A 14,252-nucleotide genomic window follows, 5' to 3' on the forward strand; every position below is an offset into this window, starting at 1 on the left:
TTCGACTAGACTTGAGGGAGGGGCATGTGATGTGAGGATAAGGGACCCACCCCAAGGAGGAGCAAGGCCACGATGGAAGTCAAAGTCAAGGAGGCCACGGTGGAAGTCAAAGTCAAGACGTGATCGACTCCCCTACATCACAGGTCGGTCGGGCAACCCCCTTGCCCGACCAGGATAAAGAATGTCTGATCCCACATCATCATAGCTCGGCCACATACCGAGCTTCTGACGCTCAAAGAAGCATGTGTCGGTGAGGCACACGCCAAGCGGCCAGGCCGCTTAGACTTACATCAAACCTCGGAACCAGTAAAGCGAGGTCACGACCGAGTACACTACATTCAGACATAGCTCCACTCAACACAACAGCGGAGCTCAAACAGTGGAAGGTTGATCAAGCGGCCATCCCGCTCGACCCGAGAACGACAGCATTCGGACGGGTGATGGTTGGCCGAACAGCTTACCCACTCAGCCCAGTAACGAACAAAAGGAGCATCTCGCGATATCCTTCTGGGAGCTCGTGCCCCTGACAGACGACATGATTGGCAGCACGGTCAGGCAGAGGATCATACGACGAAAGTTTCCACTATCACGTCAGAGATGTACTCAACTCGTTGAGGTGTTGTGTCAGGAACACTTTACTAATACATCTTCTCAGGGAAAATCAAGCGTGCACACATTGGGAAGCGTTCACGCGCTACAGGAACCCTATATAAAGAGATCCAAACTTCATCGGAAGTATGCGCACATTACTGTTGTCACTGTTCTTCTACTTCTTCACTCTACTGCTTCCACATCATCGATAATTGACTTGAGCGTCGGAGGACCAACGTCAGGGAACCCTTCCCTAACTCGACACTGACATAATTGTAGTTGCAGATCCGCTTTGCTCGGAGTCTTCGCACGATCAACAAGAATGATACATCCCCAGTATTCATCGATTCAACTTTCAAACAGGAACAATAACTATATTAGACGGTTAAAATTAACAAGCACCGTACTAATAACTATCTAACCAACGATTTTGAACCACCAAACTGTAATCTTGACCAGGTCTAGATGCAGGGCCAAAGCAGTTGGCATATGACTTTGAACCACGACAATAAAGCAAGTGGTTGACTAATGCATCGCAAGGAAATTGAATTGCCTTGTCTGACTTAGTCGTTGCTGGTGGCCAGTAGGGTTTAAATGACCACATAACTCATTTTATTTTATTTTATTTTTAAGTTTCAATTATACCAATTAAATTTTATCTTAAAATTTAAAAGTTAAATTATAGTATTAAATATTAAATAAAATAAAATAAATAAATACTCACACGGTGTGCAACGTAAAAGACAATACATCTCAAAACAAAACATAATTAAAAAAACGAATAAATTATCTTAAAATAAAATAAATAATAAATAATATAAATACATATACAGTCAAAGTAAATATTACTAGCAAATAACATTTTTAAAATACTGAAATAATAAATATAAGATACATTGAACATCTTTAATTAGCAACACGTCTATTCCTTTTAATGGAAGTGGGTACACTTGTAGGAATAACAATGAAGTGAAATGAAGTGGGGTGGAGTTTTAAATTCAATAGTCTTGAGGGTATTATTCTAGTATTTCTAAGTTTAACGAGCCATTTTTGAATTAAAAATGATAAAAATAAAATAAAATAAAATCATTTGAATGGTACAAAATAAGCCATGTTTATTCCACCAATCCTGTGGTTAATCAGTTTATTCCATATTCCTGTGGAAAAACAAATGAGTTACATGAATCCTCATGAACGTAATTCTCAAATACAGACGACAATCGTGTGGCAGCCCATAATTGAAATAGAAGTTCTACCTGGGGAAAAGTTGCCTCTGAATCTGGATGATGTAGAACAGAATGCCAACCCGATGTCCGCGGATCCCGTTCAACATCTAAATATCAAATATTCATATTCCACGTTCATCAAAATTCCACATATTTATTACAGATGACAGTAAAAAAAAATGGAGTTCAGAGATGCTCAACACTGTGGAAGTTGAATGGCATGGATAAAGAGCACCTTATTGCATGGCATTTCCAGTGGATATAGCACCAAACCTGTCAATCTGTCATATTACCAAGTTATCTCTCTCCATGAATGGGTATTGGCATGCCAAGCTCTGCAGTTAGTCTTCTGTAAGCATTTTGTATCTTTTTGGTGACTGGACCAACTTCTCCATTTCCGATGACACGACCATCAATCATGACAACCTGTTGAAGCTCCTGTTAATTTTTTCATGTCACAAGTACCAAACACCAAAATGGGTGCATAAACTTCGATACAATAAAGGATCAAAGATTAGTCTAAACTAGCAGCTAGAAATTCAGATTCTCCTCAGAACATCCAGTCAAAAAACCATATTATAGACAGGAGCTGACAGTGTAATTTGAGTAGAATGTTTCAAGATTACTCCTAGTAATATGCGTGCACTCCATCTTAAAGCAAGATGACGCACGAGTTCATATATCAGTCAGTATGACTTGGACAATTTTGATATTTACCATTCCAATGATGAAATGATTCATGTGTGCACATTGCTTACCTTCTGGCACAGGTAGTACATACTGTGTTTGTGAATCTGGTGGGATCTGGCCTTGTATGGTGCTTAAACCGGCATCCTTTTTTTCCCCATTGTGTTGACTATTAGGATACGATATTGATATCTATGTTGGAATCTTTAACAAAACAACATACTGGCAACTGTCACTGAAAGCATGATATATCATTGATTGTCCAAGGAATTACTTGATTGCTGAAGGAATGCCAAACCAGAGCTCAAAGCAACAAATGTGTACGAGTCCTAGAGCCACAGTTATGATGCTAAGGAACTTAAGATGCAAACCCCAGTATGGATTATTTGAGAATTGACTGCAAATATGAGCAAGACATTAGGTTGCATTATGGAAGTGAAAGTGACAGTGGTAGCACACTGTGCTACACAGGGTCGACATCTATTTCAAATTTGATGAGTTTAGTGTTTGTGTTCAGGGCAGAGTTGCGACAATCCTTCAACAAGAGGCTCATCCTAAGGTGAGATAAAAGGACTCTCTAGCAGTCCAGAGATCAACTTGCGATCTGCATGACGCAGCCAGAAGAGCAAATCAGAAAAGCAATTTTAATGATGCGGACAAAAGAGAAAATCAGGAAAGCAATTTTAATCTTTTATTATTTTTGTCGATTATGTTTAGAATTTTTTTTTATCAGTATTTCTTTCCTTTGCATATTTAGGGTTGAAGTCTATATAAGCTTCCTGTTTAGTTGTAAAAGACAATTTTGATTAATGCTAGTTTTTAGCCGTCGTCTCCTCTTTGGAACGTGGTGTTTCACTATTTCCTGATATTCCCCTTCGAATCAACATGTTGTAGAAGGTTGCTTTCGGTATTCATGCACAAATCAACGGAATCGATAGTCGCTTCCGATATTCATACACGAATCAACGGAACCGATAGTCATTCACTGCATCAGTTTGGTGTTAGAGCTCTAGATCCCATGGATGGTCGTCATGATCGTGATTATAGTCTTGCTGGGCATGTTCCAGTTGAGGAAGGCTCACACCGTAATCGTAGCACCTAAGACGTGATATTTTAACATCTACATAGATAGTTATCCAAGCGTCTAGCGGCACGAGATCTTAAAGATCATAAGTTCTTTTATTTTAATTTGGATAAAATTTTCTTGAGAAAGATGCAAGGCGAAAGATTGAAATAGTCAATGATCCAATTTACGACGAAAACAAGACCGACACAACTAGCGAGCCCGTTTATGACGATGACGAAGTTGATAAGGATATGGACTTTGAAAAAAAAAATAAAGAGGAATCAGTTGTTGAAATTTGTGCTCTGCTCTATATAACAAAAGCTCGAGGAACACTAACTGTGTTGGGTAGCATGGTCCACGAAACATTAGTGGAAGTTGCTTTCAACCATTTGCCTTTTTCTTTCAAAAGCCCGACAACAATCACATCCATCTTTCGGTGTCTGTGGCCGGATCTATCCATGACTCCGGCCCCTATTGCTCAGCAGAAGTCCTCCTCTCCGTCTCAACCTTCCAAGAAGAGTGAGGTCTCTTCTCTTAAGCTTCCGCTCCGTCTGCTAACTGTTAGCCATGCACTTGGTGCCGATGACTCCAAGCACAATCTCTTCAAGCACATGATCTCCCACATGGCGGTGGGGATCGACGTCTCCACCGCCTTCAGCTAGATGGTCATGTGTTCCGCCACCTCCGACACCATCCTCAAGAAGATGTGCTATCTGCATGTTGGAAACTATGCGCGTTGCCACCTCGGGCTTGCCTTCCTTGCTATTAACTTCTTGCATAAGGACTATCGCGATGTGGACCCTATGATTCGTGACCTCGCCCTCCTTAGCCTCTGCTCCCTCCGAGTTCACAACTTCGTTGAGTACCTTGTTTCCCCCCTCACTTCTGGGCTTGAGGACAGCAGCCCCTACGTCTGGATGGTTGCGGTCCCTGGTGTCCTCAAGCTATATCACATCTCCGATACTACATGCTTTGGCTTTGATTTTCTAGATTCACTCAAGAACCTTATGCTCATCGATTCGGATGCCCAGGTCGTTGCAACTTGCCTGTTTGTATTGCAGGAGATATGGAACTTGGAGGCCAAAAAATTAGAGGAAGCCAATAGGGAAAGAGAGACTCTTCTCAACAAGCAGACCATATACTACCTTTTGAATTGGATTAAAGAATTCAATGAATGGGCACAGTGCCTTATCCTTGAACTAATCTCTAAGTATGTACCTCCTGATAGCAATGATGTATTTGACATAATGAATTTACTTGAGCACTGACTTCAGCATGCAAATGGAGTTGTTGTCTTAGCTACAATCAAAGTGTTTTTGCATCTAACAATGTCAATGACCGATGTTCATCAGTAGTTCTATGAGACCCTTAAAGCTCCTTTGCTCACTTTAGTGGGGTCAGGAAGTTCTGAGCAATCCTACGCAGTTCTGAGTCACATGCATCTGTTGGTGATGCTTTCTCCTATGTGTTAGGATCTTGGATGGCTAGAGGGGGGTGAATAGCCTCTTCAAAAGCTAAAACTTAAAGATAAAACTCACACGAGTGGTTAGCGCAGCGGAAAACAAGTTAAGAACAGAATAAGAATAAGAGAAGAAACAAAGCAAACCACAGTGACTCAAGTGTTTACGAGGTTCGGGGATAACTTGCCCCTACTCCTCGGTGTCCGTAAGGTGGACAAGCCGATCTTCGGTAGATCAACCCCGGTGAACACCCGGCTATGAACTTTCTCCTTCTCGGTGGAGTGACCTCTCAACAAAATCTCAACAGGTATGTAGAATATAGCACAAGACTTACTGAGCTTGGTGACTTAGGAGAATGAAAATTAAGCTTACAGTCACGCGAAGGTCAGTGAAACAGAGAGCAAGTCGAGACAGCCGCTTCTCAGCCCCGAGCGTCAAAGCTTTTGCACTGATCGACAGAGAGTGTTTTTTTTTTTTCTTCCCCAAGAACTTCTTCTTAACCCTCTCTTCAACCAGCCTTTTATGTCTCTGCCATCTCTGCCTTTCGCCCGCAACGGATCCCTGCCAAACTGCAGCAAATCTCTGCATCCAGCCATAGCATCGCCAATCACGCTTCTTTCTCATCTGATCATCTGAGCTCACACCAATGGAATTCTGGTCTTCACTGGTGTCTCTGAGCTCCACCCAATCACCATGAGTTGAGCTGATCGATGCCAGATCACCGCCAGATCGCAGCCACGACTTTGCTGCTTTAACAGGTTTACAGTGGAACATAGCAAAAGTCTCTCTGGTATCCTCTACTAATGAAGCTCAATTTGAAATCAACCAATTGCAAATTACCAGTAACCTGCACCTCAAAATCTTGCAGCAGATGGTTAGAAATATTTAGGCAAAAGCAACTTCAATCGAAAGAATCGGAGAAAGTGCATGCAAACAGATTATAGTATGGATCGGTCCGCACCGATCCATACGCTCAAATCTCTTTTCGATCGTTCGATCGATCGCGGACCGATCAGAACTAACCCGATCGGTCCTCGACCGATCGGTGTCGTCAAGATAAGCCCGATCGGTCTCCTGACCGATCGAGATCAATCGACCGTCCCGAGACCGGTCAAGATCGATACAAGAGATACGGTATTCGCAGATGCTCGAAGTTCTCACCGACGGCCGGCGACGATCGAACAACACAAGATGCCATCGAGTGTTTACCGATTGGTCGTAGACCGATCAGCACACTTAGAGTCACCGGATCGGATCCGCCGACCGATCACCCGTGCCACTTGTGCCACTGGATCGGTCATCGACCGATCCAAGGTCGTGATTTAAGAGGCAAGCTTCCAAGCTTGCTACCCTTAATCCTGACAGTCAAGAGACCGAGCTACCGAGCTCTTCTCCGACTATACGCCAAGTTTCCATACTGACTTGATACCGTATGTCCGATCACCCTTCGATCCATCCGGATTTTCCTCGCTCGGCTTCACTCACGGGACTTTCGATTGCTGGTTTCACTCACCAGACTTTTCCTTCCTGGTTTCACTCACCAGACTTTCCAATTGCGGCTTCACTCACTGACTTTTCCAATCGCCTCGGCTTCACTCACCGGGACTTCTCCAATTGCCTGGTTTCACTCACCAGACTTCTCCATCGGCTTCACTCACCAGACTTCTCCCGCGCAAGCCCGCTCGGACTTTTCCCAATCGATTAATCAGTCAACCAAGTCAACCCCGATTTATGCGAGTTAATTCAATATCTCGATCAAACTTAAATCGGTGTCAACATCAAAACAACATCCAGGTCAGACTGTATCAACAATCTCCCCCTTTTTGTTGTTTGACAACACGATTTAAGTTTAGATCAGAAATGCTTTCATATCCATAATTTTAGGGAAATCGGGACCTCCCCCTAAGACGGATATATCTCAAATATCTTCTCCCCATTTAAGTTTAGATCAGAAATGCTTTCATATCCATAATTTTAGGGAAATCGGGACCTCCCCCTAAGACGGATATATCTCAAATATCTTCTCCCCCTTTTTCATATTGAGTTTACAATTCGTCTCTAAACTTCAAATACTCTCTCCCCCTTTGTCAAACACCGAAAAGGTATATAAAAAAAATATGAGGACTGACAAACACCTCCCCCTTAAACCCATATCATAATCCACAAAAAGAAGTAAGATATGATAGAACTCAAGCAATGTCATATACATAGCATGAAAAAGATATCATAGGAGTACAAAACGCATGAAAATAAACATAATGTCTAAAATAGCAACCATCCAGGACAGGCAATCAACATCGTATCTAGAACAAAGTAGCACAATCAACAATCAATCACATAATCAAAATCAACTCGCATCCTCATCATGAGGAGCAGTGTCATCAGCAACAGGATAAGAGAATCCCTGAGGGGGCACGCCGCTGCCTGAAGATGGATCGTCTGTAGAAGGCTGAGGTGGTGGGTGGCTGGCCATCCATCCCATAAACGCCTGATGAGTAGCCAGCTGATGTCTCTGTAGGGTCTCAAAGCGTCGGTCAATGTGGAGACGTAGACCAACGAACTCAGCAGCCACCATCTCCTCGTGGCGATCAAATCGGTCCTCCAACTCCGCGATCTGCCAGCGCAGATCAGGGTCCGCCTCGCCAATGTCAGCAGGAGGAGCAGCTGCAACCTGTCGTGGTAACTCACCTAAAGCTCTCCCATCCTTCCACTGAACCTCCCCATTGGAAAATGCTCGTTTCCCAAGTCGGCAATCCTGCCTGAGCATTTGATTATTCTACCCTTAGAGACATCAATCTGAAGGGTCTCGAGCCAATCAGTAATTATATGCCCATAAGGCATATAAATAGTGAAGCCGCTAGGTCGAGAATATGATATGATCGAGGAGTAGATGCTTGACATGATATCAAATCGAGACGCCGACGCAAACCATAAAGCATAAAACAATGATATGGTCGGATCTCGGATAGTGGTTTAGGTAGAAGGCGGTTCGTGACAATTTTAAAAGAATGTAGTCTTGAGGAGATAATCTCAAGGCTGCAAAAGTAGGGAAGTCAACATCTAGCTCATCTAGCCCTAGTCTAGGCTGTCTGAAGAAGTACTCATAGATTTCGTCGGATGAGATATCAAACGGTGGAGGTAACTCTTCTGGTAAGTCAGGAAATATCGAAAAGACATCACCGAACACCTCCGACAATCGAGATACTCAAAGAAAGATGAGATATGAAATCAAGAGTCCGCTTAGCAACTCTTGTTTTAAAACCTTGATCATTAGTCTCATGAAGGTTATTATAGAACTCGGAGACCAAGTCATAGTTGATATCCCGTTCCAAGTAGACTAGAGTATCGAGTTTGTAGTACGCTAAGATTTCGGACACTTGTGGGCAAAATTCGTCCATGAATTTTCTATCCACGGACCTACAAGGGAGTAATTTGAATGTCCTTTGTTGAAAGCTTCCTCGGTCTGCGGTTTGGGAATCTACTGGAACTAGCGGTTGGGGTCGGGAAGAAGCAGCAGGAGTTTTGGATTTGGATGTCTTGGTTGGTTCCTTAGAGGTTCCCTCACCATCAGTGGGTTTCTTCCTAAGGGGACACAATGGGGTGAAATGGGGAGCACCGGAGCCACCGACAATTAAGAACCGAGACAACAAAACAACAAATTCAGTGAGAAACATAATGCTGCCAAATTCTAGAAAGGTAAGAAGTTACCTTGGTGCCATTTGAACCTTAGTATAGGGCGAGTGCTGGAGCTTCGGCGTGCAAAGAGAAGAGAAGGAGTGAACTGGTGGGAAGAGTCGGCTAGGGTTCGTGTGAATGAGGGAAAGAAGAATCGGGGGTTTTAAGGGTTAAGATGGGTGTACAGTGAAGAAAAGATCGGACGGTTGTCCGATCAGAAGGTTTCGGAAGCCCACAGATCGGTCACCAGACCGATCAGGGAACCTCCTGATCGGTCAGTAGACCGATCAGGGAGTGCGAAGCTGATCGATCCTCGGACCGATCAGGGAACTACCTGATCGGTCCGTAGACCGATCAGAGATCGATCAGTAAGCCCAAGTTACAGACTTAACCAATGGAACCACTGATCGGTCTATGGACCGATCAGAAGAACCCTATGCGTATCAGATTATCCTGATCGGTCCCTGGACCGATCAGTGAGCCGCACAAACATACCCTGATCGGTCTGTCGACCGATCCATCTTCTCCTGATCGGGCTGTAGCCCGATCAGTGTCTGATACTGAAATTTTCAGTGATTTCAGTAACCGAAATCCTTAGATATGTTTGATAGGTCGTAGAAGTTTCTCCAGTAAAACTGTCAAACTCAATATCTAGAACCCTGAGAATCTACAATCATAACTATGTCCTAACGATGGGCTCTTATGGTGTGAATTTGTTTATAATTTGAGACTTTCATATTCGACTACAAACACTGAGATTTCAGACAAGTTTCAAGTTTGTCAAAATAGACAACTTGTCCTAATTTGCAATCAAGGCATGAAAGCTGAAATTCTTGATTCTTGTTATGTTTAGTTTCAAGTTTGTCAAAATATATCCAATTTGTTATTATTTCCTTTAATAACCTAGCGTTTTATCAATCAAGGTCATGACATGAACCAAGCAACAATACCAATCAACACATCAACCATCAACCATGATTAGAGAATTTCTAGGCAAATGTCCAACCAAGATTCCTTGGTTGGAATATATGAGTAAGATCTAGGAACCAAATACACATGAATTGTGTAATGGTGTTCCCCAAACTCAATTAATGTCTCTTCAACCTAATTATTCAAGGGATGCATGATACATTTTGAATAATTTGGTTGATCCTAGCATCTCACCCCATTTCTAGCAAACAAAAACATTTTGTTAAACCTTATAGTGTATGTGAGATGTTCCCAAGTTGCCCAAATTTTTGTCCCAATTACTCTTGTCATTTTAATAGTCCTTATTGATCATGGTAAAGTTCTAATGACCTAAGGAGCCAAACACATTCCCAACTCCCTCCTTAAATGACTAAATTCATTCTCCGGAAGGGGTTTGGTAAAAATATCAGCTAGGTTTGACTTTGACTCAACATATGTGAGTGCAATGTCACCCCTAGCTACGTGATCTCTTATGAAGTGATGACGCACTTCAATGTGTTTAGTCCTCGAATGATGGACTGGATTTTTAGTTAGGTTGATCGTGCTAATGTTGTCACATAGCACTTGTACACCCTTATAAGAAAGTCCATAATCCTCTAGGGTGTGTATCATCCACAACAATTGTGATACACTCTCCCATGGCATCAGCCTCGGCCATGGAGAGAGCAACACAATGTTGCTTCCGACTGACCAACTAACTAAAGATGACCCTAAAATTCGCAACCCCACTGTATTTTTCCGATCCAATTGCACCAGATAATCGGAATCGAGATAACCTATCAAGTCAAAAGACTCGTACGAGGATACCAAAGACCTACTCTTATTGTGCCCTTAAGATATCTCAAAATTCTTTAACTAATTAAACGAGATTCCTTTTGCACTTGATACCTAAGCATGCCCAAAGAAAAGTATATCGGTCCATCGAGATATGTAAGACTACCGATCATGCTTCTATTGCGTTAGATCAACCGGTTTTCCACTCATCATTGTCAAGGCGAGTGTTTGTCGCCATCGAGTGGACACTTCCTTAGAGTCACTCATATTGAATTTTCCGAGCATCTCTTGAGTGTATTTTGCTGATGGACATAAATACCATCTCTAGTTTGTTTGATTTCGAGTCCAAGGAAGAAAGTCAATTCTCCCACTAGACTCATCTCAAACTCACTCTCCATGTGAGTGATGAACTCATTTAAACCTTGTTGTTTGAGCCACAAATTATGTCATCGACATATACTTGGGCTACAAAAATATTTTCACCATCTCTACGTAGAAATAGTGTTGGGTCTATTTGTCCTCTAACAAAGCCCTTCTCTAGTAGATATGTTGACAACCTTTCGTATCAAGCTCGTGGTGCTTGTTTAAGCCCATAAAGTGCTTTCTTGAGCATGTACACGTGATTTGGTTCACAAATCCTGGTGGTTGTTCAACATAAACTTCTTCCTTAATGAGACAGTAAGGCCGATTTTACATCCATTCGATGAGCTGAAACCCTATGCGAAAAGCTAGCATTGCTTAATGGACTCTAATCGGCCACCGAGCATATGTCTCATCATAATCAAGGCCTTCAACTTGACTATAGCCCTTGGCTACAAGTCTTGCCTTGTTTCTAACTACATCTCCTTTTCATTTGTTTTTGAAGACCCATTTGGTTCCAATAATGGTGGTCTTCTTAGGTCCGGGAACCAAGTCCCATACTTGGCTTCTCTAATTCGTCTTGCATAGCTATGATCCACTCAGGATCATGCAATGCCTCATCAATTAATCTAGGTTCAATTTCCGAGATCAAAGCGACCTCATTGGACTCATTTCTAAAGAATGACCTAGTCCTAACCCCTTGATGGATGTCTCCCACAATCTGGTCTTGGGGGTGACTAGTGTCTAACCTAGATCGCCTTGGTGCTGATGGTGCCTCATGAGTGGTCTCACTTGGCACAGACAAGGACTCAATATCAGGCAATGGATCCACCTGAGTTCTTTGTTGTCCTTGCTCATCATTATCAGAGTCAATTTCGACTCTTTCGATGTTTTGGTCATTCAAACTTAGCCTTCTAAGTTTGAATTGAATTTGTTCTACATCCCTTGATTGATCATTTAAATTAGGGATTTCTTCAAAAGCTACATCAGAGGACTCTTCAATCAATTTAGTCCTACTGTTGTAGACTCGATAGGCTTTGCTGATGAGTGAATACCCGACCAGTATCCCTTCATCAGCCTTAGCCGTGAACTTCCCAAGATGATCCTTTGTGTTTAAGATAAACACCTTACAACCAAACACCCTAAGATGTTTAATTGTAGGTGGTTTCCCAAACCAAAGTTCATGAGGGGTCTTTCCTAAGAATCTGTGTATTAGGACTCGATTTTGCACATAGCAAGCTGTACTCACAGCTTCGGCCCATAAGTAGCTCGGCAAAGAGTACTCATTGAGCATGCTTCGTGCAGCTTCCTGTAGGACTCGGTTCTTTCTCTCCACAACCCCATTTTGCTGTGGGGTCCTTGGAGTAGAGAACTCATGTCTATAACCCTTCTCTTGACAAAACTCTAAAAACCTATGGTTTTGGAATTCACCACCATGATCACTCCTGATGGTTTTAATTGTGGTTGATTTTTCATTTTCCGTTCTTCTACAAAAAGAAATGAAAATATCTATGGTTTGGTCCTTATGTTTCAAAAAGAAGGTCCAAGTATATCTAGTGAAATCATCAATAATCACAAGACAATATCTACTTCCATTCAAAGATATTACACTACTGCAATCAAATAGGTCCATGTGCAATAAGTCTAACGGAGTAGAAGTACTTACAATGCTTTTACCTTTATGAACCGCTTTTGTTTGCTTACCCTTTTGACATGCATCACATAGTTTGTTCTTTTGATATTTGATGCTTGGTAAGCCTCGCACTAATCCTTTGTTTGCTAGCTTCCGGATGTTCTTCATGTTTACATGTGCCAACCTTCTATGCCATAGCCAAGACTCTTCTTCTTTCGACATGAAACACTTAATCAAAGCATTAGTAGCACTTTTAAATGATACTTGATAAATATTGTCTACCCTTGTGCCTACTAGTACTGTGTCAAGTTTTAACCAAACATCGATTGAATGAAAATCAGTTAAAGCGAACACATCAACTTTCGATTAACCCACTAAAGATTCAGAAGGACATTCTTGATATGAAGACATTCGGATATATGAATGTCTCCAACTCCTATTACCTTAAGACTACCATTGTTACCAAAGGACACATTACCTCTACTTTTGTTTTGAAGAGAAGCAAATAGAGATTTGTCCCCGGTCATGTGCTTGGAGCATCCACTATCAACAAACCAAGTTGATAGGTGCTCCCCCTCGATCAATGCCTACAAGATACGAAAGATAGATGTTTTAGGTACCCAAATCTTGGGACCTAATGCATCTACAAGAAGTGACCTAGGAACCCATGCTTTGGTCATACCCTTCCTAGTTCCATGAACCCTAGAATCATTTGATCTATGGTATTGGGTCCTAGACACTAATGAGATAAAACTCGATTCTTTGGGTTGATAACCTATCCCGGCTTTGTTGTAGACTGCCCTTTGGGCATTTAAGATCATGTCTAATGTCTTAGAGCTAGTTGAGAATTTCTCAAGCATTTTCTTGAGCTTCTCAACCTCACTCTTCAAAGCCTTGTTCTCATCTTCAAGAAGCTCTAGATGGAGGTCATCAACCTCATCTTCCCTAAGAGCCTTTAGCATTTCTACTTCTTCTTTTAACAATTTATTTTCTGTTTTCGATTTTTTAAGCAATGTAGATAAATGAGTAATAGTCTTATAACATTTTTCTACATGAGAAGAGGTTACCTCTTCATCATCCGAGGATGATGAGGCCGCGTTTGAAGCATCACTTGAGTTGCCATCGCTTCCGGAGTCCTCCCTTGCCATGAGTGCTAAATGGCGAGTGCTCTTCTCCTTCTTCTCTTCTTCCTCGGATGAGCTTGAAGATGACTCATCCCAAGTGGCCTTAAGGGCCTTCTTCTTTTTGCTTCTTTCTTCTTTCTTCTTGGCTCGTTCTTCCTTCTTCTTGGCTCGTTCTTCCTTCTTGAGCTTAGGACACTCACTTCGGTAGTGCCCTTTCTTACTACATTCATAGCACGTAACGTTAGATTTATCAATGTTCGGATCATTAGGTTTACCTTTGTATCTTCGGCTTCTTCTCATGATCCTCCTCACGAAATTCGCCATTTCGCTTGATGACGATGATTCGCCTTCGTCATCGGACTCGGAGGAAGAGGTGGATGAGGAGATCTCCTTTTCTTTCTTCTTTTCCTTCTTCCTTCTCCCATCCTTGCTCCTTTCTCCTGCAACAAGAGCAATACCTTTCTCCTTTTGGCCTTTGTTAGCAAGTTCATGTAATTCCATTTCACAGAAAAATTCATCTAACTTGACAATTGAAAGATCCTTGGATACCTTGTAGGCATCTACCATAGATGACCACAAGGCATTCCTAGGAAAAGCTTTAAGTGCATACCTTACAAGATCGCGGTTTTCTACATGTTCATCTATGGAATGGAGACCGTTAATGATCTCTTTAAACCTACCATGAAG

The 14,252-nt window shown here is 42.1% G+C and overlaps 1 protein-coding gene and 1 pseudogene across 5 annotated transcripts in view; one reads left to right on the plus strand and one right to left on the minus strand.

The window, feature by feature from the left end:
* Positions 1–1,436: 1,436 nt before the first annotated feature.
* LOC122026178 (branched-chain-amino-acid aminotransferase-like protein 1) overlaps positions 1,437–14,252 on the minus strand; it is a 41,269-nt gene continuing 28,453 nt past the window's right edge. For 2 of the 5 annotated variants that reach the window (XM_042584826.1, XM_042584822.1), the window contains exons 19-20: positions 1,848–2,255; positions 1,437–1,748 (exon numbers count right to left, since the gene is read on the minus strand). In XM_042584826.1, coding sequence (XP_042440760.1) covers positions 2,115–2,255 — 141 coding nt within the window. In that variant the 3' untranslated portion in view covers positions 1,437–1,748; positions 1,848–2,114. The remainder of the gene's footprint in view (positions 1,749–1,847; positions 2,256–14,252) is intronic. The other 3 variants (XM_042584824.1, XM_042584823.1, XM_042584825.1) reach the window with 3 other exon arrangements.
* LOC122026179 lies at positions 3,442–5,111 on the plus strand (annotated as a pseudogene).

This window comes from Zingiber officinale, chromosome 10A (genome assembly GCF_018446385.1).
Source record: "Zingiber officinale cultivar Zhangliang chromosome 10A, Zo_v1.1, whole genome shotgun sequence".
NCBI lineage: Eukaryota > Viridiplantae > Streptophyta > Magnoliopsida > Zingiberales > Zingiberaceae > Zingiber > Zingiber officinale.